The sequence below is a fragment of the Dipteris shenzhenensis genome, chromosome 9 (assembly GCF_047967505.1).
Source record: "Dipteris shenzhenensis isolate YYH24624 ecotype China chromosome 9, Dip_SZ_1.0, whole genome shotgun sequence".
In the NCBI taxonomy this organism is placed as follows: Eukaryota; Viridiplantae; Streptophyta; class Polypodiopsida; order Gleicheniales; family Dipteridaceae; genus Dipteris; species Dipteris shenzhenensis.
In genome coordinates this window covers 19,072,321-19,096,762 of record NC_141604.1, presented here as the reverse complement: position 1 = coordinate 19,096,762, position 24,442 = coordinate 19,072,321, and the positions used below count along the sequence as shown (strand labels likewise).

General features: G+C 41.0%; 1 protein-coding gene across 2 annotated transcripts in view; it reads left to right on the top strand.

Moving 5' to 3' along the window:
- Nucleotides 1-1,345: 1,345 nt before the first annotated feature.
- LOC147898324 (serine/threonine-protein kinase STY46-like) overlaps nt 1,346-24,442 on the top strand; it is a 73,306-nt gene continuing 50,209 nt past the window's right edge. Inside the window, exons 1-5 of one of the 2 annotated variants that reach the window (XM_087379868.1) lie at nt 1,346-1,518; nt 2,932-3,046; nt 18,119-18,225; nt 18,374-18,493; nt 18,746-18,812. In XM_087379868.1, the coding sequence (XP_087235994.1) occupies nt 18,134-18,225; nt 18,374-18,493; nt 18,746-18,812 (279 nt within the window). In that variant the 5' untranslated portion in view covers nt 1,346-1,518; nt 2,932-3,046; nt 18,119-18,133. Of the gene's footprint in view, nt 1,519-2,931; nt 3,047-18,118; nt 18,256-18,373; nt 18,494-18,745; nt 18,813-24,442 lie in introns of both variants that reach the window. The other variant, XM_087379866.1, reaches the window with a different exon arrangement.

Below are 24,442 nucleotides of genomic sequence, written 5' to 3'. Positions count from 1 at the left end.
AATTATGGACAAGGGATGCTTTTGGATTTACTATTATTGGCTCTTTGCTTTTTGAAATTACAGTTTTTAAATACTCTAGATGGGAAGCAAGAGCCACCATCTAGGGGGGGTAGATTGGACCCCGTGTAGTGTCACACTCTCTTTCTCTTCTCTCCCCCACTTGTTTTCTGGTTCTGGTTTTCTATGGAATCTTGAATTTGTGAGCATGTTTGAGTTCAGTTTTCATAACAATATATATATATATGTTTTTATCCTTTGTAGAGACAAATTATTTCTTAACTTTCATTGCGCTTAATTTTATTGATTGCTTTAATTTGATTAGTGGCTTACACTTCTACCTCCTTAGCCCTTTAGACCCTCGTGCTTCTTTCTATTTGCCATATCATATATATATATATATATATACAGAGGTAATAAATTTACCTTTTTTTGCCACTTTTTGGTTTAATAATTTGTATCTAATTACTCTTAAATTAACAGTTTAATTTTTTATTATTCAAAATTTTCTAACTCTTTCAAGTATTCTACTCCAAATTATTAAGGTGTGTTTCTATTAATGGTGTAAAATCCTCCCCTTAAGTGATGGTTTAGTTCTAACAAAAAGAGTTGATCTTAGGGGAATGGAATATCCCCCTTGTAATTCCCCCTAAGTGTTTTAAGAAAGAGAAGTCACCTTTATACGGGTGTGGTCTACCCCCCTTGACATTTACAAAAAAGATAATGTTTGCACTAAATCGGTGTGGAATACCCCCCATTCTTCCAATTCTTTGGTCATTATGCCTTGTGAATCTTGATGGTCAACTTTTTTGGTAATGACTCTCTTAAAGGGTGTGGACTACCCCCCTCAGGATTGGTTCACTTTTTTGGAGCTCTTTAAAATTAAAACCCTCGCTATGTTCTTTAATTCTTTTGGCCCCCCTTTTTTTAAGAATTCCTAAAGGTTTGTTCCAGGGGATACAAGCATTACCTGTCTACCCAAATTCAACTTCATTGTTCTAACAATTGGTTGGTTTGGATGGTGGCAGGTAAGTGGACCCTGACCTTGGAGCCTGGACTACCTGACGGATTCAACACTTTTTGTACCAATTGTATACATATTTTATGCGAAACCATAAAATAGAAAATTTATTATCCACCCTTATTTGAGCTTCCTGTGCCGTGTTGTTAAAAGGTTTTATTTTTTAATACACACGTGTGTGTGCGTGCATGCATGTGTCTGTGTGTGTTTGAAAGAGAAGAGAAGAGAGAGAGAGAGAGAGAGGGAGGGGAGAGGGGGAAGAGAGACATAGACAGAAAAAAGGGGTAGACAATGGAAATCGAGGTGCAGATGGAAGAAGCAGAAAATAACAAGCAAGGCAGGGTTGGCGGCGACGTTTCTCCTACTAAGCAGCGGCAGGGGAAGAAAGCGGAGGTCTGTAATGAGGTCATAAAGCGTCTGAAGGAGTCCGGCAACGAGGCAGTCGACACTCCTGGGTTCTCAGAAGCACTTCATGCCCATTTCCTTCGGCTGCCTACGAGGTATCGTCACTTCTCTGTAATCATCTCTCTCAAATTGCATGAATGGCTTACTTAACGTTGGCACAAGTAATGCCAACATGTTGTGAGAAAGCTCAAGGGATCGTGATTTGGATGACTAAGCGTATGAAGCGGTTTCTAGGCTCTAGTCCTGAGCAACAGAGATGACACGTCTACGCTTTGAACAATTGGAAAGTTTATAACTCTCGAATTTAGAGTGAAAGGCAACTTCGCTCGATCTTCCACGATAGATCTACGGGCATTTCTGTTTATAGAAATGATAGCTCTTTAATGCTATTAGGTCCGAAGGTGGGATCTGTGGGATCTATGAAGCTCACAGGGCCTTTTCGCCATTCACGTGACGCTGGTTTTAGCCCGTGATATAGGGCACCTCACGCCTTAACGTGTAATGCAGCTGTACATCGAGGGCCATTCAGAGACATCCAATCTTTGATTTATGTGTGCTGCATTAGGCACAACTCTAAGCTGCAAACTCCCATTTTCACATAGGTCCATCAATATTGCTTTCGTTGTGACCGGTTCTTGGTTGGTGGTGGCTATGAGACCAATAAGGAGATTGCCGGAAGTTAAAGCGGGGGGGGGGGGGGCGCATGCGTCACATTCATGTGAAACGTAGCTCAAATCAGGAGCTAGAAAATTATTTTTTTCGATACAAACTTGCTAGCATTCGATGTACGTTCGACTAAAGTATTGACCATTGATGGTGGAGGTTCTTATTTGTACGTTGCGGGCCTGCATTAGTAACTTTATTCGGGCACTGATTTTTGCAAGATTTTTAAACGTGTGACATGGAGGGGGGGGTGCAGCAGTGGTTGGACATCATTTATACGTTGCGGGTGTATGAGAGCAGGTAGAGGGGTGCCAGGAAGAATATTGAGTGTCACTAGTGTTTCCGCAAGGTCTGGCCTGCAGATCTCTTTTATATTTACAAGGATCATGGAATCCGTTGGTTGTATACCCCCCTGCACTGGTTGTTGGCACCTGCTCCGAGGTTACCAAGGCGATGAACCAGATCCCAGAGATGCAGGCTGCAAGGCAGCTAGCTTTATTTTCAGTGCCTCACAGATAGCTGACATTGTATCGTGTTCTTGACATATAATGCATATTTGTTTCTTTCGGCAGAAAAAAACTGTTGCAATCAATCAAATTTAGAAGACATTGTTATTTGAGTTTGAACTTGTAAACATCGGAGAGATCTGGCAATTTTCAATGACTTTCTTTTCAATCTATTCGCAAGGGTTGAGATTGTCCTTCAGCTTGAAGATGTTCTTTTGTGTTCGGCAATGTCACCTTGAATCTTTGAAGCAAGGGCATAGTTGATTGCCGATACCTTTGTTCATGCGGAGGAAAAGTGGTTTGACTGGCATTCGATCGCTTGTGTTGTTCACTGCGCAGGTATGCATTGGATGTCAATGTCGAAAGAGGTGAAGATGTATTGACACACAAGCGATTGCTTGAACTTGCTCAGACTCCTGAAAACTGTCCAGCTTTTCATGTTAGGGCTGTTCATGTAAGTCTTAGAGAGCTAAGGTTATCCCTACAGTAATGTTTGTTAATAAGAAATGCAAATTTCCACTGGGCTATGTATATTCTTTTGTTGTGAAAGGCTTTCCGATTTATTTTAGTTTGCTATTTTTGTTCACGTGTTTTAGAACTTTGTCTTTATGTTAGATTGAAGACAGAGATGATTGAAAGTCTGTTTGGCTTATTCTTGTTTGTGACAGCATATACAAAACTAGTGTAAAAGCATGAATGCGGGGGAACATGTTTGCTGTCCTCCAAACAGAGAAATCTCTTTTTCGTTGCATGTGTACATGAGAATTGGCAGCTGGCAGGCTCATAAACATATAGTTTGTTCTTTCATTTGGGCTCATATTCTGGGCTGACTGTGCATGAGTGGCCGGCAGCTGCATCATAGGAGCTTGCAATCCCTTATAGGGGCCTCCTCCAGTGCTGGAAACTGGCCGCACGTGTGGGTTCGGGTCAGTCTCCAAACCCATTTGCATTGTAGTAGACACAAGGCATCATGTGAGATAGCCATTCAAGGAACCATCCAAGAAAGAACGGTATGCAGCTATTGCAGGAAAGTAAGCAGCTGGCCCACTTGAAGTTTGAAGCTTAGGGCAAGTCTAAAAGCATCAGTTTACTCGAGAACCAACCCTGAACTTAAAACTTCATATGTCACCATCCTGTCACCATCGTATATGGGACAGTCCTGACTATCTTGACTAAGATAGCCTTATCAACATTATCTCGACCTCATTCATGCTAGTCAGGTCTTGTCCTCAGGCTAGTGCCCACCCTTAGTTCTGACTGTCTTGACGAACATAGCCTTGTCAAGATTAGCTAGACCTCATCCATGGTAGCTAAGGTTGCAGAGGACCTCCAGTTATAACCAACATGGGATAACACTTTCACCCCCTTAATTAGACCTCCAGTTATGCCCAACATGACATAACACTGCCATCCCTTTAAACAGAGTCTCTTTGTGAGATGAACTCAGGATATTTTGAGTATTGTCATTTTGAGAATGGTCTTTTCACTGGATTAAGAGTTTATGGATTTTCATCACTAAAGCTTTTGTTCTACAGTCTAGAAGTACTGTGGTTCATGCGGAATGTGGGATTGAAAATCCTCTAAGCAGATTAGCTCATCTACTGATGTTCAGTTATCCTTTCCTCCCAGGTTTTCATTTGGTCTTGGTTGACATGGTAAAGTTTATGTTTGGAGGAAGTTCTTTCTTGTGTGTCAACTTTGAAGGGTCACTAACACTTGATGATAAGTTAGATCTCCTATTTTTGTTACCTTACAATCTTTGAGAATTTAAGGTAAACCATCATACCTTAGAGGTCATACCTTCCTCTAAGATCTAAGGTGAATGCTTCTGAGTTACATAGTATCGCGCTGTCATTAGTAGACCGAATACTTTCTCTTGCAATCCAAAGCTTTTCTTGCTAATCTTGTACCAGAAGCATCCTTTACCGTGATATTTTGAAGGCCCACCATCCAGGGTGCATGAGAGGCTGATATGCCTTCATTAACATGAAAGGACTGATCCAAGTAGCCAATGCTTGGTACTTGTAAGCAAATTCTACTATTGGAAGAGACCACATATATTGTCTTAGCATATATTCCATTGTTTGATTGACTCTTTCTGTAACCATCAGATTCCGGGTGATGAATTTGGCGATGCTACTTGGAAGCAAATTCTACTATTGGAAGAGACTACATATATATTGTTTTAGTTTTCTTCCATTGTTTGATTGACTCTTTCTGTAACCATAAGATTCCGGATGACAAGCTGAACTGAAACTCTACTTAGTATTCAATTTCCCACAATACTTCCTACCTAAAATTGTGTAGTGAATTTAGGATCCCTGTCTGTGACAAATTCATTTGGCAACACAACAAAGGTGAAATAGCTTATGTACACAGAGTAGAGCAAACGTCAAGGCCTTTGTGTTTTCTCTTAATGGTGTAAATCATGAACAGTCAAGACCTCTGTAAGTTTTTGCCAAACCAACAACAAAATCTATAGAGATTTTCTCTCAAGAGATGGCCTTGTTTAAAGCACTCCGCTCTCTCAACTTGGCATTGTTCACACTTGAGGACATGGTCCTCTACACATAACTCCATCATTGGCAATAAAATCCTCTTTTTACTGAATCATACGTTCAATTGGATGCCTGCTCGCTTCGACTGATGACATTCGTAAAGGAACTCGACACCTAGTGCTTGGACTTTCTAGTACAAACCTCTTTTTTGTAGAAAAGTAGTCCTTTATGGATTGAAATCTGATTTTGTATCTTATCCTCTTTATTCATGTTCAGGGTTGCCTCTAAGAGATAGATAAAGATCAGACTGAATCTAAGAAAAGATCAAATGAGTCACAAGTGATCAGCCACTTTTTAAGGCACCTTTACTACTTCAGATTTGAAGATTGAACTCTTACACGATTTTAGACCATTGTGACATACGAATGTCTTCAGTCCAAAAATATTCCAATTTTGTACTATCCTCCAAATTAACAAACTTGGAGCCATACAAATATTGTAATAGCAAAGAGTTCTTTTTCATGCGTGGGATGAAACCTCAGTCGTAAAAATACAGCAGAGACACTCTCACTCTCTCAACAGATACACTAGGGCCTAGGACAACAGTCGGGCTGGACCCCCCCGAAGGGTTTTATTATTTGAGAGAAGAAGGAATACATGAGTTCAGTGTGGAAGCTGTTCATACAAATCCAAACGTTAATGAATTCCATTACATGAGCTCTTAGGCTCCCCTTCTTGGCAACAAGCCACTTGTCAATTTCTACATTACTTTCCTAATTACATGCCGCTAAGGGCAACTCTGGAGTCTTCGAAGCACTTGGTCACACGAACCGCCCCCTAGACTCTTGTTAGGCTTCATTGCGCTTAGGAAAATCACTCTTCCTAGTACCTGCAACAATTAATTAAAGCGCACCACCATGGTACCCATTAATTGTTAGCACTTTGCATGCAAATAATACACTGTGGACTAATTCTAGTCACGGTGGGTCTCCCCACTGAACACATGTGCACACATAACAAATATAAAAATATATATTTATTCTCTGGTTGACCGAAGTCAACACCCTTGATCATAATTAAGGGGCTTTGACCAAGGGTTGAGGCGCCTTAATTATAATCAAGTCTCTCCAACCGAAGTTGGCACAACTCTCCAACCGAAGTTTGCACATCTTGGTTAACCGTAGTTAACTCTCTTGGCGCATGCCAAGTCTCGTTAATCGAAGTCAACACTCTCTGACCGTAGTCAGCTCTGTGGTTCTCTGGTTAACCGCAGTCAACCCTCTTGGTAATAAACCAAGTTTCCTCCACCGAAGTCAGGTTTACTTGACTAGAGTCAAGTATCTTTGACTATAGTCAATTCTTTGACCATTAAAAGAACTCTTTGACCATAATCAACACATGTGAAAACTCTTTAATTATGATCAAATAAATGGTCAATTGTACTTTGACTTAGGATATTTACATGATGGTGACATCCCCTCGGCTTCTATTCAGTTGACCTCAACTGAAAAGCTTCCTTGTAACCATTCAGAAGCTGTGGATGATCGGACAACATGTCTTCATCCATCCACTTGGCATCTAATGTCGTATAATTCTGGAATTTTACAAGATACCTGTAAAACTCCTTGCCTTGAGGGCCTTTGCGTACAGTATGGTACACAATCTACTCTGGCTGAAGGACCTGTTCCAGCTCATCCACTTTTGGTGGATCCTTTGGTACTGGCTCTGTAGGCTCTGGCCCCTGAAATTTCTTTAGAAGACTCAAATGGAATGAATTGTGAATCCTTCAATGCTCTGGCAATGCTAACTTGTATGCAACCTCTTTTATTCTTTCTGTAACCCTGAAAGGGCCATAATATTTGGAGGATAACTTTGCATACACTTTTTGTTTGCCTTTAAACTTGTGGAGCCTAGCTTTCTCGAACTTCAAAAGTATCCAATTCCCTTCCTTGAGATCTAGTTGTCTCCTATGCTTATCTGCAGCTCTTTTATGCTTCTCTTGAGACCTTTCAATTGCTGTCTGGACTTGGCTGTAAGCTGTCTGGAGGTTTCTCACAAACTGATCAGCTGCAAATATTTCATCCTTGGTCCTCAAGATAGGTGGCAGAATTACCTTCCCATAAATGAACTCAAAGGGGGCTTTCCCTGTAGAGTTGTGTACTGTATTATTGTAAGCAAACTCTACCAATGGTAGGTACTTTTCCCAGTCTGAACCTTGGTCTAGGATGGAAAGAAGAAGAAAAATTCAGATTCGTCCCCATATTATCAAATAAAGCTCTCCAGAATAGACTGGTCATTCTGGGATCTCGATCACTGACAATGGACTTAGTCATACCATGGTGCTTAACGGCGTTGAATGTTCTTTGCCCCCAAAGCATTCACTACTGCCTGAATTCTTGGACTGAGACTGGCTTTTACAGCACAATTTGGGCGCACACAGCTTTTACAGCACACCATTAACAGCCCATCTAATTCATGGATGTGAAGTCAGCATTACTGAATGAACATGTAGAGTTGGAAGGCTATGTGGAGCAGCCACAATGCTTCCATTACCCAAGGTCAAGGAAAAAAAGTGTGCAGACCTTGGAAAGCAGAGTCCTAGAGGAAACAAACAAATAGATGACCAATTCACAAGGATTGGTTTCTCTTATGGCCTAGTTTGTATCTCTTTTCAAAGGGAGACATGGGAACCCATTGGGAGTTGGCTAATATACGTCTGACCTTTTAAAAGCAGAGGAGATAGATGAACGCAAATGTGAAACTGTCAGCGGCTACATAAGAGTTTTGAAACCATCAAAAATTTGATTACTCCTGCTCACATGTTGCAAATTGTCAATCTAGCCAGACCCTTTGTGGTTGAGGCAATGTCAGTCACCTTGCCGTGGGATGCATAGCATTTGAAAGTAAGAAATTAACTGATGCGCAAGTTACAGATCCCATGTCACCATCATGTAAATATCCTAAGTCAAAGTAAACTTAACCATTTATTTGATCATAATTAAAGAGTTTTCATATGTGTTAATTATGGTCAAAGAGTTCTTTTAATGGTCAAAGAATTGACTATAGTCAAAGATACTCGACTCTAGTCAAGTAAACCTGACTTCGGTCGGGGAGACTTGGTTTATTACCAAGATGGTTAACTGCGGTTAACCAGAGAGCCACAAAGCTGACTACAGTCAGAGAGTGTTGACTTCAGCCAATGAGACTTGGCATGCGCCAAGAGGGTTAACTACGGTTAGCCAAGATGTGCCAACTTCAGTTGGAGAGTTGTGCCAACTTCAATTGGAGAGACTTGATTATAATTAAGGCGCCTCGACCCTTGGTCAAAGGCCCTTAATTATTATCAAGGGTGTTGACTTCAATCAACCAAAGAATAAATATATATTTTTATATTTGTTATGTGTGCACATGTGTTCAGTGGGGACGCCCACCATGACTAGAATTAGTCCACAGTGTATTATTTACATGCAAAGCGCTAACAATTAATGGGTACCATGGTGGTGCGCTTTAATTAATTGTTGCAGGTACTAGGAAGAGTGATTTTCCTAAGCGCAATGAAGCCTAACAAGAGTCTAGGGAGCGATTCGCGTGACCAAGTGCTTTGAAGACTCCAAAGTTGCCCTTAGTGGCATGTAATTAGGAAAGTAATGTAGAAATTGACAAGTGGCTTGTTGCCAAGAAGGGGAGCCTTAGAGCTCATGTAATGGAATTCATATACCTAGATGAATCCAGGAACATTCCCAAACTCATCCTCTAAAAACACAACATAGTGCAGTCACTCATGTAATGGAATTCATTCACGTTTGGATTTGTATGAACAGCTTCCACGTTGAACTCATGTATTCCTTCTTCTCTCAAGTAATAAAATCCTTGGGGGGTCCAGCCCGACTGTTGTCCTGGGCCCTAGTGTATCTGTTGAGAGAGGGAGAGAGGGAGAGCAAATGAGAGTGTCTCTGCTGTATTTTTACGACTGAGGTTTCATTGGTATCAGAGCCAAGGCTCATGGCCTCTTTAGGCACGTGAGCTATGACCATCGACGCAAGGGCAGCATCTCAAAAGGTCTCTAGAAGATGTTGATACGATGCCCGACCAGCAGAGATTTCAAGCGAATTTCTTACGCCAATATGCGTCAAACGGAAGCTGTGCGAGATCTTTGTGCCAAACAAAAAACGACCATCATGTTGATCTACGCACGGTTGCAAGCGACGGCGTGACGGGACTTTGTCTAAGTTTTTCTTTGACGTGGCAGAGGGTTGACACGTGGCACACAAGCAAGCAGCCATGATGACGTGGCATATGCTGACGTGGCGCTATCCAGGTCAACAGATGACGTGGTGCACACACGTGGTGCCGATGTGGCAGTACACGTGGCATCCAGCTCAGAGCTGATGTGGCGCACTGACACGTGGCAGCCAATTGGCAGACCTAGGGTTAGTGTGACCTTGGTCAAGTTAACTGCAGTTGGCTGACCCTGGTTAGAGATCTGGTCAGAGGACAGCCTAACTACACTAGACTGGTTCCGTTAGCCAGTTTGGTTAAGTTAGCGGTCAAGTTACAGACTAACTAGTCTGTCAATGTAACCAGACCAGAACAGAACCAGTCTGGTCAGTTTGACCAGACAGTAACCATCCAGTCACAGACTAACCAGAACCAGTCAGTCCGATTAGAGTAACCAATAGTTACCTATCTGGTTAGTCCCCCCGCCCACACACACACACACAGACACACACAAAGGTTGCAAAGACTGTTTCTGCCAGCAGTTTATACCTATCTGAGAGAATATTTACTGTCAGAAAAGCAGCAGAGACACAGTAAAATCAGAGATTTGCAGAAAAAGAATATGCATGCCTTTGTGCTCAGGAAAAGATGAGTCAGATGCATTCTGAGTACTTTTTGCAACAGCCAGAAAAGGGGCAATATAGTTGTTGATGCCTTGGCAACTTTGTGGGTATATGACTTGAGCTGACAGCCCGGTATTGGCATAGATTGTGAATGCAAGACACCTCTTGTTGAGGTAAATTTTCTCTTAGAAAAGCAAAGGCAGTGTGCATCAGTTGCATACACAGTGTGTGAGAGAAACTTGCAAATCTCAGACAAGTTGTAGGAGAATGGCTCAATCACCTCGCCAGAGGGATTCACAAGATAGGGATGCACATCCAAGACAAAGAAGTGTGCAACAAACTCAGCAAGAGTTTGAGCAGATGGTACGCACACGTATGTAGGAGATGGAAAATTTCAGAAGGGATCCAAGAGCTCAGCATTTGTTTCAAGTAGAAAATATGCCTAATGCAGCATATGATGTGCCAATGCCAGAGGCACACTCTCGTGTACAGCCAGAGAAAGAGAGATCTCATAGGGGATGGTCTCATAGCAGGAAGAGATCGAGGCATCATCACCGATCTCCTAGTCCAACACAGTCTACCTCGAGCTCGACTTCTGTATCTTCTTCTTTATCAGGTAAACCATCCAGGAAAAGAAGGAAACACAAGAAGTCTAGGAAGAGTAAGTCTTCCAGAGAGACCAAGGAATTCAAAGAGGGAGGTGAATCTATCAAGTTTATGACCTACAATGGACAGTATGGTCATACAGACAAAGCATTGCAGTTCATCAGGTAGTTTAATGCTGCATTCGGTACAGAAAAGTTTTCAGAATCCTCCAAGTTAAGAATGGTCAGTTTGCACTTGACAGCGACAACTAGTGGATGGTGGAGTGCACAGACCACAGATGGGTCAGCCCCAAAGAAGTGGAAGGACTTTAAGAAAGCCTTCTACCAGTAGTTTATGCCTAAACAGTTTAGAGATCATGTTCTTCAAGATTGGGACAGTTTGCATATGGATGCAGGAGATACAGTGGATGTGTACAACCAAAAGTTTTGGGATGCTTATTTGCAGGTTGCACCTTTCAAAAAGATCTCCAAAGAAACCCAAATGAGAAAGTACAGAGCAGGTCTCAATCCAAGAATCCAGGCAGGTGTGAATGCTTTGGGAGCAAAGAACATTCAAGACCTTATGCATTCAGCTTTAGTAGCTAGTCTTGTGCCGTTACAAGATACATCCACGGTACTATCCTTGCATGCAGGACATGCCGAAAGAAAGAAAACTGATTTTCCAAAATCAGAAAAGAAAGAGTATCCCAAGGTTGAAAAGAAAGGGTTTCAGCCTCAGAAGCCGAGGGGTACTCAGTTTTCAAAGTCATATAAAGGCAAATCTCCATTCACCCTTGAACAGATAGCTGAATTCCGTAGAGATGGGAAATGCTTCAAGTGCGGCAAAGAGGGGCATGTGGCTGGCCAGTGCTCAGAAAAGCCTTCAACTTCGAAGGGAAAAGAGGCAGAGAAGCGATGGGGACCGCAAAAGCCAATGGCAGGAGGAATTCCTGACATACTGGGTCATGTTTCAAACCCAGAAGAACGAGAATTGTTGCTATCATGGGGCAAAGTCAGAGACTAGCAAGCGCTAATTTTATTTGATCCAGGGGCTACTGATAATTTCATATCAGAGGACCTAGCCGTGAGGCTGGGAATAAAGACGGAGGAGTTGGGTAGGGCTTTGGATGCCGATCAGATGTTCTGTGGGAATCCTGTGCCAGTCGCTCCCTTGATAGGGAAGCTCCATCTTCATGTACAGAGTTATGTGGATCAGGAAGACTTCTTCATTTCTTCACTGAAACATCATGATGTAGTCTTGGGAATGCCTTGGTTTCATCGCAAGGCAGTGAAGTTGAATCTTCCTGAAAGAGTACTGGAGTTTGTGCATAGGGGGAAAAACCAGCATTTAGTTGCCATGAATAAAGGGGAGACTATCCCCATTGTATGTGATGTTATATGTGGTAAAGCAATAAAGTCTGCAATTTCCGCGTACATGGTTTTTGTAAAAGAAAAAGAGAATGATATGCATGCTGAAATGAATGATGCAGACAAAGATAAGTTTCAGCTTTTTGTAAACTTTAAAGATTGCTTTTCCGATGCTTTGCCAGGGGAGTTACCACCAGGGAGACCAGAAGATCATCAGATAGAGTTAGTCCCTAGTAGCGAGCCACCCAATAGACCCCCGTACAGAGTTAGTGCAACTCAACGAGAAGAGATTATGACTCAGGTGGAGGACTTGCCAGGGGAGTTATCCCCTGTACTGCTAGTACAAAAGAAAGATGGCTCATTCCATATGTGCGTCGATTATTGCGCACTAAACAAAATTACCATCAAGAATAGATTCCCTATTCCGCGCATTGATGATGTGCTGGACCAGTTAAATGGAGCTTCAGTTTTCAGCAGGATAGACTTAAAGAGTGGCTATCACCAAGTGAGGATACAGCCTCAGGATGTGCACAAGACAGCGTTCCGCACTACTTTTCGGTTGTATGAATATCTGGTGATGCCTTTTGGATTGACCAATGCCCCAGCTACCTTCAATAGGATGATGGATCATATCTTTCGACCCTACAGACAGTTCACTGGTACCTTCTTCGATGACATAATTGTCTTTTCTAAGTCCGAAGAAGAGCATAAGGAACATCTTGCTATAGTGTTTCAAGAGTTGAGAAATCATCAGCTCTATGCAAACAGTAAGAAAAGTGAATTCTTCCTAGAAGAAATCCATTATCTGGGGCATATAATATCGAAGAATGGGATACAGATGGATCCAGCAAAGATCCGTGCCATTCAGAAATGGCTAGAGCTGAAAACTGTGCATGAAGTTCGAAGTTTCCTAGGCCTGTGTTCTTACTATAGAAGATTTATCAGGCATTTTGCGGATATACCTGCTCCACTCCACGATCTTACTAAGAGAAATGCAGCTTTCAGATGGGGAATTCCTCAAAAGACAGCCTTCACCACACTCAAGGAGAGATTGACTACAGAGCCAATCTTAATCGTTGCAGATTTGTATCAACCATTTGATGTGGATTGTGATGCTTGTGGGGAATGTGTTGGGGCTGCATTGCATCAGAATGGTCATGTAGTGGCTTATGAAAGCAAGAGACTCCAGCATGCAGAGAGATATCTGGGAATCTATGAGAAAGAGTTATTGGCTGTAATTCATGCCATCCATACATGGAAGCACTATCTTTTGGGTGCAAATTTTACTGTTAAAACAGATCACCAAAGTCTGAGATACTTTTTGACTCAGACCAAGCTTTCCGAGAAGCATATGAAATGGGCAAACATGCTGTCAATGTATCATTTTCAGATTGTCCATACCCCAGGAATTCGGAACAGAGTGGCAGATGCCTTGTCCCGAAGACCCCCGGGTCACTAATGTGACTATTGCCTATCATCAGGACCTGGAAGGCATGAGGGAACAATATGCTAATGATGCAGATTTTGGCGAGATTTTACAGCAAATGCAAGAGGGGCAGTCCGCTAGTCACTATTCCCTGAAAGATGGGTATCTAATGAAAGATGACTGCCTATGCATCACCCAGGAGATGAGGAAAAAGATTTCGGAGGAATGCCATGCACCTCCCTATGCTGGACATATCTAGCACTAGAGAGATATTTCTTTTGGCGAGGGATGCGGAAACATATACATCAGTTTGTTACTAAATGCCTTATGTGTCAGAAAGTGAAGTATGATAGACGGAAGGCACCTGGCCTACTTATGCCTCTTCCCATGCCTCAGGTACCATGGGAAAGTATTACAATGGACTTTATTTTTGATTTGCCAAGATCAAAGTCAGGGAATGATGGGATTTGGACTATCATTGATAGATTCAGCAAGCAAGCTCATTTCATTCCGGTTTGCAAAACCATAAAGGCAGATCATATGGCTAAGCTTTTCATGGCACAGATCTTTAAGCATCATGGTATGCCTAAGTCCATTGTTAGTGATCGAGATCCTAGAATGACGAGTCTATTCTGGAGAGCTTTATTTGATAACATGGGGATGAATCTGAATTTTTCTTCTTCTTTCCATCCCCAGACAGATGGTCAAAGTGAAGTAGCAAATTCTACAGCATTGGATATGCCGAAATGCTACGTGGGTGACAAAGGTTCAGACTGGGAAAACCATTGGTAGAGTTTGCTTACAATAATACAGTACACAGCTCTACAAGGAAAGCCCCCTTTGAGGTCATTTATGGGAAGGTGATTTTGCCACCTATCCTGAGGACCAAGGATGAAATATTTGCAGCTGATCAGTTTGTGAGAGACCTCCAGACAGCTTACAGCCAAGTCCGGACACTAATCGAAAGGTCTCAAGAGAAACATAAAAGAGCTGCAAATAAGCATAGGAGACAGTTAGATCTCAAGGAAGGGGATTGGGTACTTTTGAAGTTTGAAAAAGCTAGGCTCCGCAAGTTTAAAGGCAAACAGAAAGTGTATGCAAAGTTATCTCCCAGATATTATGGTCCTTTCAGGGTTACAGAAAGAATAAATGAGGTTGCATACAGGTTATCATTGCCAGAGCATTGGAGGATTCACAGTGCATTCCATGTGAGTCTTGTAAAGAAATTCCAGGGGCCAGAGCCTACAGAGCCAGTAACAGAGGATCCACCAGAAGTGCATGAGTTGGAGGAGGTCCTGCAGCCAGAGTAAATTGTGTACCATACTGTACGCAAAGGCCCTCAGAGCAAGGAGTTTTACAGGTATCTTGTAAAATTCAAGAATTATACGGCATTAGATGCCAAGTGGATGGACGAAGACATGTTATCCGATCATCCACAGCTTTTGGATGTTTACAAGGAAGCTATTCAGTTGAGGTCAACTGAATAGAAGCCGAGGGGATGTCACCACAATGTAAATATCCTAAGTCAAAGTACAGTTGATCATTTATTTGATCATAATGAAAGAGTTTTATTTGTGTTAATTATGGTCAAAGAGTTCTTTTAATGGTCAAAGAATTGAGTTCAAAGATACTTGACTCTGGTCAAGTAAACCTGACTTCGGTCGGGGAGACTTGGTTTATTACCAAGAGGGTTAACTACGGTTAACCAGAGAACTACGGAGTTGACTACGGTCAGAGAGTGTTGACTTCGGTCAACGAGACTTGACATGCGTCAAGAGGGTTAACCACGGTGAACCAAGATGTGCCAACTTCGGTTGGAGAGACTTGGCTATAATTAAGGTGCATCGACCCTTGGTCAAAGCTCCTTAATTATGATCAAGAGTGTTGACTCCGGTCAACCAAAGAATAAATATATATTTTATATTTGTTAGGTGTGCACATGTGTTCAGTGGGAACGCCCACCGTGACTAGAATTAGTCCACAGTGTGTTATTTGCATGCAAAGCGCTAACAATTAATGGGTGCCATGGTGGTGCGCTTTAATTAATTGTTGCAGGTACTAGGAAGAGTTATTTTCCTAAGCGCTACGGGAGCCTAATCAGAGTCTAGGAGGCGGTTCGCGTGACCAAGTGCTTCGAAGACTCCAGAGTTGCCCTAAGTGGCATGTAATTGAGAAAGTAGTGTAGAAATTTGACAAGTGGCTTGTTGCCAAGAAGTGGAGCCTTAGAGCTCTTGTAATGATTCATTCTACGTTGGATTTTGTATCAGGCAGCTCTACGCTGAACTCTTGTAACAGATTCTCTCTTCAAGAAATTAAATACCTTCGGGGGGGTCCAGCTTGACATGTTGTCATGGGCCCTAGTGTCTCTGTTGAGAGAGGGAGACAGGGAGAGCAAATGAGAAGTGTTTTGGCTGTCCTTTGCGGGTAGTATTTCATTGGTAAGGAATCATAGACTCCGTCGTAGTCCCTATGATCAATGCCAGGCCGTGGGCATCTCTATCCTCCCATTCTTCTAGTTCCTCTCTGTCTATTGGTATAAGTATCCTCCCCTTTTTGTCCACCATATCCTCCGGCTTCGGCTTCGCCTTCGCTCCCGTTGTCATCTTCCACAGTTACCGAGCCACTAAATGACTCCAAATCTTCACCTTCCAGATAGGATAATTAGTCCCATCCAGTTTCCCAAACTCTCCGAAGTTAGGGATGGTGAAAGAAGGAACTCGTGCAGAGGAGAAAGAAGGGAGAGAAGGGGCTGAAGAGGCTTCTGCTTCTGAAATTGACATCTCTCTTGCTAAACCACACATCAAAATTGAAAAGCAAACTCAGCCGTCTATAGACAAGAACTCTGTAGGCACCTGACTGAACTTGAGTCACCCTCCTTCTCGCAAGGGCATGGTCCTCCAGTCGTGGAAGTGGATTCCCTAGATCCTTTGAATCAAAGTCGTCCTTCAGCAAGGTCCTTGCCTTCAAGCTCCCACACTTGTGAGCCTTCTACTCGGGCTCTAATACCATGTTAGAAATCGACCAACAGAGGGTACACACATCGGAGGACTGATAGAATAGCACAAGAGCTCACACAGTGTGTGTGGTGAGTGGAATCACAAACTTCTTAACGTTATGTGCTTCAAATAGATGGGCAGACTAGTAAATAGACAATGATTCAGCCAGATATAGAAACCACCAAAAACAATATATATCCGTCCAAAGCTATGGACACAAGATCCAGAGTCCTACTAGATGTGGTCCTTTGATCGTACCACAAGGTACTTCTACTAGCTGCCGGATATCTTTTGAAGTCATTTTTACTCTTTTTTGTTGTCATCTGTTGGGAGGTGTAGGAATGCAATGCAAACTGAATAAGCACTATTTTCATTGTTTTCTCTAGTCAAAACAGTTGCCGTATGAAATTTCATGGGTGAGTCTATTCTTGTAGCCCTCTGGACTTGTTGGAATAAAAAAAAGACAGCTGCCTTGTTGCCAATAACTTTTACGTGCGTGCTAGGCTGTTATGTTGGTGTGAAGTGCTCTCACATTGTTGCGAGTTGTGTGCCTCCAATTTGGACCAAATTCCAACAATGGAACTTACTGTAGTAGCTGTTCATGCCTTCAGATTGCCTCGAAGGATTCACAGGCACACGGTATAGTCACTTAATATAGGAAATGTTAAAATGAACACATTATTTAATTACAAACAAAATGTAAGTTTTTCCCTTGTACTGGGGTTCTGTCATCGAGCTTGCAATACAGCATAGTTTCAGGGAACAGGAACTTTCCGGGAATGTTGGATGCCGGAATGGGAATGTATCGGGCAGGGGGAATGGGATAGGATCACCATGTCATGTGACACATCATCAAATCACGTGGAAATATAACAAAATATGAAAAGAACACCACTTCTAGTAGCTCTAAACTTTCCATTTCAGCTTTAGGAACGTGGAATGCCAAATTTAGGTCTGGAATGCGTTCTTGGAATGACGTTCCCTGGTAACTTCCTGTCTAGAAACGTTCCAGGGACATTGCAGATGTTTCCGTGTTGTCAGCCCTATGGTGTTCCAGATGTTCCTGTTGTTGGAATGCTGTTCCCTGGGGTGCTGGGTTTCCAACAGTCTTCCAATACTTTCTCTCTTTCCTAATGTAATTGTGACTATAGTAGACTCTTTCCCACTAGAGAGTCCTACTATAGCCATTTGTTCTTCTAGTCTCGAATCTTGTGCCACGCATTCTGTTTAGATGCAGTTTCAGTTCTGTATTTTGAGTAAATTTTTATTCTCTTTTGATTCGTGAGGAGAACTGGAACAGTTGCATAACATATACATGGTATCTGGGCTGGTGCTGACTTAAGTTTCTGACAGATGTATTTTGGTTGTATGTTTAAGACGGTTTGTGGAGACTTCTAGCTACTATAGTACCATATTCTGCGTAGGGCAGGTTGCTTTGGAGAGCTGCTTCATTTACGAGAAGTGTGCAAGATAGTACCTGTATTTATTGTTGAAAAGTGGACCTTCTGATCATCAGGATAAACCCAATTTTGGAGGGGAAACGTCATGATTAACAGGGAGTAAATGAACCAAGACCATAAAATGTTAGCTTGCCACAGCTCTGATATGCAAGACATGCTGGTCTTTATTTCAAACACTATGCAGTGTGCATTCATGATATAGTTTAGGTTTGGCCTTTCTTGGATGGTCTGCAATATTTCTCTGCTTATTTCCCTCTACCCTTGACTCAGCTTGAAGAATACTTGTATGGATTTGTTCATCCAACAGTTTGTGTTGATACCTGACTTGCTTTCATGGCTTATTGCTATGACAGGTCCTTCCTGTTGCGATGGAGAATCTTGAACTTGCTTCTTCAATGAATGCATCTCCTAAGCAGGAAGATGTCTTGGGTTCTATAGGCCGCTTTCCACCCAGGCAAAGGTTGGCTGCTTGTATGTCATCTCAAAGTTGGTATGGATGACTGCAACTGTAGAAATGATTGAGTTCTTTTATGTCAATGTTTGTATCCAAATCTTTGTCATGGTCTAATCCAGATGAATCCTTATTTGTTTATCTGTATTGCAATCAGTGTGCACCCTCCTCCTTCCTTTGGGTCCTCTCCTAACCTGGAGGCACTTGCGTTAGAGTTGAATAAGTCATCGCCTGTCGATGAGGAGAAAAACAGCAATGGCAGTCATTCTCTTTCAAAGTAAGAGCTAACCAAAGCTTGAGTGTTCCGATTTGCAAGTTAACTTTTAAAACAAGGCATCTATACTAATTTCATTTAACAAAGCGTCTCAACGCATCACTTTTGTTGACTTCTACGAGGAAAATATCAATGCTGATATGTAACTTCAATCCCAAAATTTACAAAGCTGTAGTTTTCCAAATCAAAGAGCTAGCCCTGTAAATCAGTTGTAGTCTCTGAATTTGATATGGTGATCTGTGTTTTTCTTCCAAGGTTTCCGCATATGCCCATGCATGAAGTAACCTTCTCAACATTGGATAAGCCAAAGCTCCTTAGCCAGGTGTGCTTACAAGAACCGTTTGCTAATAATCTTTACAACTCTTTGACATAATCAAGAAATACTCATTGTGTTAAAAGTCAGTAATTTTTCTCTCACTTCCCTATGCTCTTCTTGTACCTATCCTGATGTTAAGGACCATCACTTTCTGTTTTGACATGGAAATTTGCATCGCAGTTATCCTCCTTGCTGGCAGACATTGGGTTGAACATCCGGGAAGCTCACGTATTCTCAACTGATGATGGGTATTCACTGGATGTATTTGTTGTTGATGGTTGGCCAACTGAGGTGAGAGATCTTATGATACGAATAGACCCTTGTTATGTATCTTTTGTTTCCTTTCACATATCAGTTGCGCTGCCACCGCTATGGATCATATGGGGGGTTTTGGTTGTTTGGATAAACTTTACTCTCTCTGCCTGTAGAATTCATTGATTGTTTCACAAAGCAGGATGTTGATAATTCAGGAGGGGTCTGAATTGCTCTAGGAAGTATTGAAGAAACTGGATAAAGCTAGAATAAATATATAATATCCTTAAGTGAGAGATTGTTCTGTGTACTTCAGGGGGATACGTTTAAAATGGCAACATCTTATTAATTCCTTTATTGTGTTCTGTGATGAGCAGGATGTACAAGAGCTGCACCAGGCCCTGGAAACTGCTCCAGCTCGTCTAGAGGTAATTTTTGATACTCGACAAATATACTTGTTTGGGTTTCTCATATGTCAGAAATCTGTATTATAAAATGCACGTGGCTTCACAAAACTTGGAATGTTGTGAGGTTAAGGTGACCAATTTACTGGCTCAACTGGCTTGATAAGGGGGAGTAGAAGGGAATCCTTGAGTAGCAAAATTAGGAGTACGAAGTGGTTCAGACCCTTGAAAGGACAAGACCTAGTACCGAAGGCATACACAATGGATAGGTACATGATGTGTTTTACAGAGAATCCAACAATCCCTAAGTTATTATTAGAAAATCAACATTGCCAACCATTGATTACTTTTGTACAGCATGGATGCCAAGATCTGATTGTTTGTTAACCTAGATTGTGTGACATGGATAACAACTATGCGCAACACTGAAGCTTGGATTTTGCAACATAGATAAATGGATCTAACTTTCATTTTGTTGTGATGGTGCTAGGTGAGTTGGTGCACTTCTAAGTCAGATTTGTAAAATAATATCATTGGCATGATAATATGGGAGATATGGTTGACGTTGGCAACAAACAACTTACCTTTGGACACACTGAGATCATACCAATCTTTATGAGGACTTTTTTGGCATAGCAGCATGGCTCTTGAAGGGACTCATCTTCTCAAATGGAACTCCCAACCACTTTGACCTAACATAGGACAGAGGGAATACACTAATTAGTCATTTTGGTTTGGAAATTAATGTACATGATCTATATTTTTCTCAAAAAACTGCCACTACTGTGAACACATTAACATAATATATCCTTTATCCATTGACCCATAAAGGCTTACTAGCCTAGCTTGTTTGATTAAAACTGAATGGATAGGTAGAGAAAATGGGACTTGTTTGATTAAAATTGAATGGATAGCTTGTTTGATTAAAACTGAATGGATAGGTAGAGAAAATGGGAAATTTGTATCATTGGGCAACTTGGACCAATTTGTTACAATATTGTAAATGCATAAATGGGAAGGATCTTTGCAAGATGGCTTGTACCAAGTTTAGATATATTTTTGGACCTAATTTCCCTTTCCTATGATGTAGAGGGATTTTAATTATGATAAGTGCGAACACAAGGTAGAACTTGACCTTGAGATTCATACTTTATGTCATGATGGTTAATTATTTATGTAACACCAATAGCATGGAATTATATGGAAGAGGTATAGGGATATGACTTGCAGTATTAGAATCCTTTTTCTCAATGCTATAAGTGCTTCTTTCAATTATTTTGAAATGGACTAGGATTGATTTCATTAATTGTGATTGACTTTGTAATTGATTCCATTAATTGTGATCGACTTTGAAATGAAAGAAGGAAGGGTAGAGACCTAGGATGAACACACACACACAACCCCGTCTCCCCTCCCATTCTATCCTATGAGTAGCTCGACCCATCTTCAACGGGTGAAGATTTCTTACCACCCTTTGGTTTTTTCACCCACTAAAGCTATGGACTCATACATAATCTTTGGTTCCTCACATGCTAAATTAAAACAAACTATTTTCTCATACATTATTCCATTAGCTATTTTCTCAAACATTTCATCTTCATGAAAGGTGAGGCAAGTGTACAACCTTGATATCTACCCCTGATGACCTTAAAGATCATCACCACCTCTGACCTCTTTTGTTTTGTCCTTCCCTCTCTACTTTCTCTCCTCTCTTCCTAGATCTCTCGGCACTCTTTGCTCTCTATCTCTCTCTAAATTCCCCTCATTAATTCATGATACCTCCCACCTTGCCTCTAGTCTCTTTCTCTTCATGACCTTCAGTCCCTTGCAACAGTTGCTCCCCCCATCGCCGCTCCAGCTCATTATCCCCTCCTCACCTCCGCTCTCCTCGTGGTTGTTCCTTCACCCTCCCTTCACCTCCCCTCTCCTTGTGGCTTCTCCCTCCAACCCAATTCTTTGCCCACTTCATGTGAAGGTATTCAATCAAAATCTCTTTCTCTCTCTCTCTCTCTCTCTCTCTATATATATATATATATATATATATATGATATGTATATTATATATAATATAATATTTTTTATATATTATATAATATGTAATATAATAATATATCATATCATATGTAATATATACTATATAGTGTAGATGTAATGTATTACGTTTGATATATAATGAAATATAAAATTATATAACATGTGTATATTAAGTAATATATAATATTCTCTCTCTCTCTCTCTCTTTCTCTTGCTCCCTCTCCCTCTCCCTCTCTCTCTCTTCTCTCTCTCCCCCCCTTCCCCTCCCCCTCGCCCTCTCCCTCCCCCTCCCTCCCTCCCTCCCCCTCTCTCTCTCTCTCCCCCTCCCCCTCCCACTCCCCCTACCCCTCCCCCTCCCCCTCCCCCTACAAATGTATTATCTATATATATACACACAAATTTTTAAAAAGAATGTAAATGTAAAGAAAACATTTAAATATATATCAAAATAAACAAATAAGTAAAATATACAAATATATATATATCTATATATATATATATACATGTGTTTATTTGAATTTATAGTGTGTGTGTGTGTGTGTGTGTGTAATTTCAAGACAAACATTATCCATCTTAGACTTATCAATCAAGACAATTAGTGATAAGATAATCTCTACAAAGAAAGTTTATGAAAAAATATGTAATTTTACTCAATTATAAATACCGAATGATATTGAAGGAGCTCCACTCACTTGCATCCATCAACAACAAGGACAATTTAGAACAAGAACCCTCGAATGTGGGACTGCAGGCTTCAATGCACAGCTCCACTTGTTATCAATGTCACAACATCATACACTATTTAATACTATGCGTCCAAATGCTCCATGTATATAGTGAAAGTATTACCACTCCTTTTTGAAACTTAATTTCACATAATGTCCCAAGTAGGGATATGACAAAAGCTTCAAGTTGTAATCTTTTTGTAATGTAAGTCAATAATAGCTCAAAAGAAAGAATTACTTTAAACCTTCTCATATATACCAAGATCATGATAGTATTGACTTATAAAGAGGGATCTAAGACCCTCTATTAGAGTAGAGAAAAGTTATTTTATTCCAGTATCATGAATCACATGCTCTTATCTCCCAAAAAAAAAAAAAGGAGAAGGATCCATGCCCTCCTATATAAGTAGAGATTTGCGGTAACTTAAGGAGGGCAGATCAAAGAAATGTATATATGAAAATACCTAATGTCTTTGCTATCTCTCTCAACTACACACATTATGCGAGGTTTTCCCTTGCAAACAATCCATAGCCAAGGTGGCTAAAACACGTTGCATCATGCTAATATAGTATGATGTATGGAAGTGTTTTTTATAAAAAACAAAGGGTCACATATGTATAGTGTTACATACCCGAACTTGGCTCGATTGAAGAACAGTCCTAAGGCTATTTACAAGTCGTTTGCCCTAGTATCCAGTCGATTGCTCTTTTTGAGATTTGGTGACTTTGATCGGCTTCACGGGTACTTGTTGACTTAGCATATGAACACATGGATAATCCTTAGTGTAGAGGCATGACGACCAAATCACTTGCCATCATTTTATACGTGTGTATTCACGTAATACTCGGGATACATTGTTGTAAATAAACCCAAATTCAATTGAAGATAGAACTGCCCTTACCAGTTAGTTCCGAAATAAGTCTCTCTATACTTGCACATAGTTTTCCTTAAGTCTCTCAGTGAGTAAATGATCTCACATGCGATATGTTGATTGAGGACTCAAGAGAACGGTATTTGCATATGATATTTTTCCTCATACGTAGCTTTAGACAACATCCAATTGGCACGTGAGCCGCTTGTAGGCGAGCAATCCCAGCGGAAGCCCAATTGTCTGCGAACTCTGCAAGTAGTAGTTGGCAAGGTGATCATAGCCTAGAGGTAGAATGACAACCGCTCCAAGTCTTTCATGCCTTTTTTAGGCTCGCTTCTGCATAATACTAGCTTGTGAAGCAATGCTAATGGCAGCAGCTATGGCTACAGAAATAGTGCAATATTTCACGAGGAAGGAGTGAAGGATGAGATCCAATATTGGTTACGAGCTTTATCCTTGGAAGAGGAAGCTGCAGTTTGAGTTGCCATGGTGCGTAGAATAGGCTTAAATAGTTATTCAAGTGCTCAAGCCAACCTAGTCGGTTAGTCTTCCTACATCACTACGCATCTATGTGAGCATTACCATGCAAAGTCCATTATCGTATATATTATAAATTTTATGCATTTTTTTCACAGTTGGACCTACCCAGTTGCTTCATCTTCTAGTGCATATATAGATTCATGCAACTATATTAGCGTAGAATCATGTATACCCCATGCTCCATCCTATGACTCTCATGTAATTTTTCAGATGAAAATAATGTATCCCAATGAGTATTCTCACAGCCATTATGTTTTCAAGACATAGTGTACGATGAGGCTTCATCTGTTGCTGCCAGTGTTAATTATAAACACTTCATGCTACACGAGTTCGACCTTCATCATGAATTTTTATGGGTGACCAATAGTTTGAAAACCATGTTTGACAAGGTCCAATAGATAGTTGCAAATGCAAGTCCAATATGGGCTATAAAATTTGTTTTAACCAATATAACTTATTGGCGATGCATACCCATGCTTAGTTAGGAACAATCCTGGAATCAATTCTCTATCATATGTACATCATGAGGAGAAAACATCGTGGTCTAGCAAAGATAAGCTTGCCAACCCAAATCATGTATATACCGGCGTAAGTGTGTGTGTGTGTGTGTGTGTGTGTGTATGTGAGTGAAAGGAAGAAAAGGAAAAGAGGCATATAGAAAGGAAAAAAAGGAAAAGAGGTATACAGAAAGGAAAAAAAGGGAAGAGAGAGAGAGAGAGAGAGAGAGAGAGAGGGGTAATGAAAATTTTAAGGTAAAGAGTAGGGTTAGAATTAAGAATAGTAAGGTACTTTTACTATAATGGTGGGTTT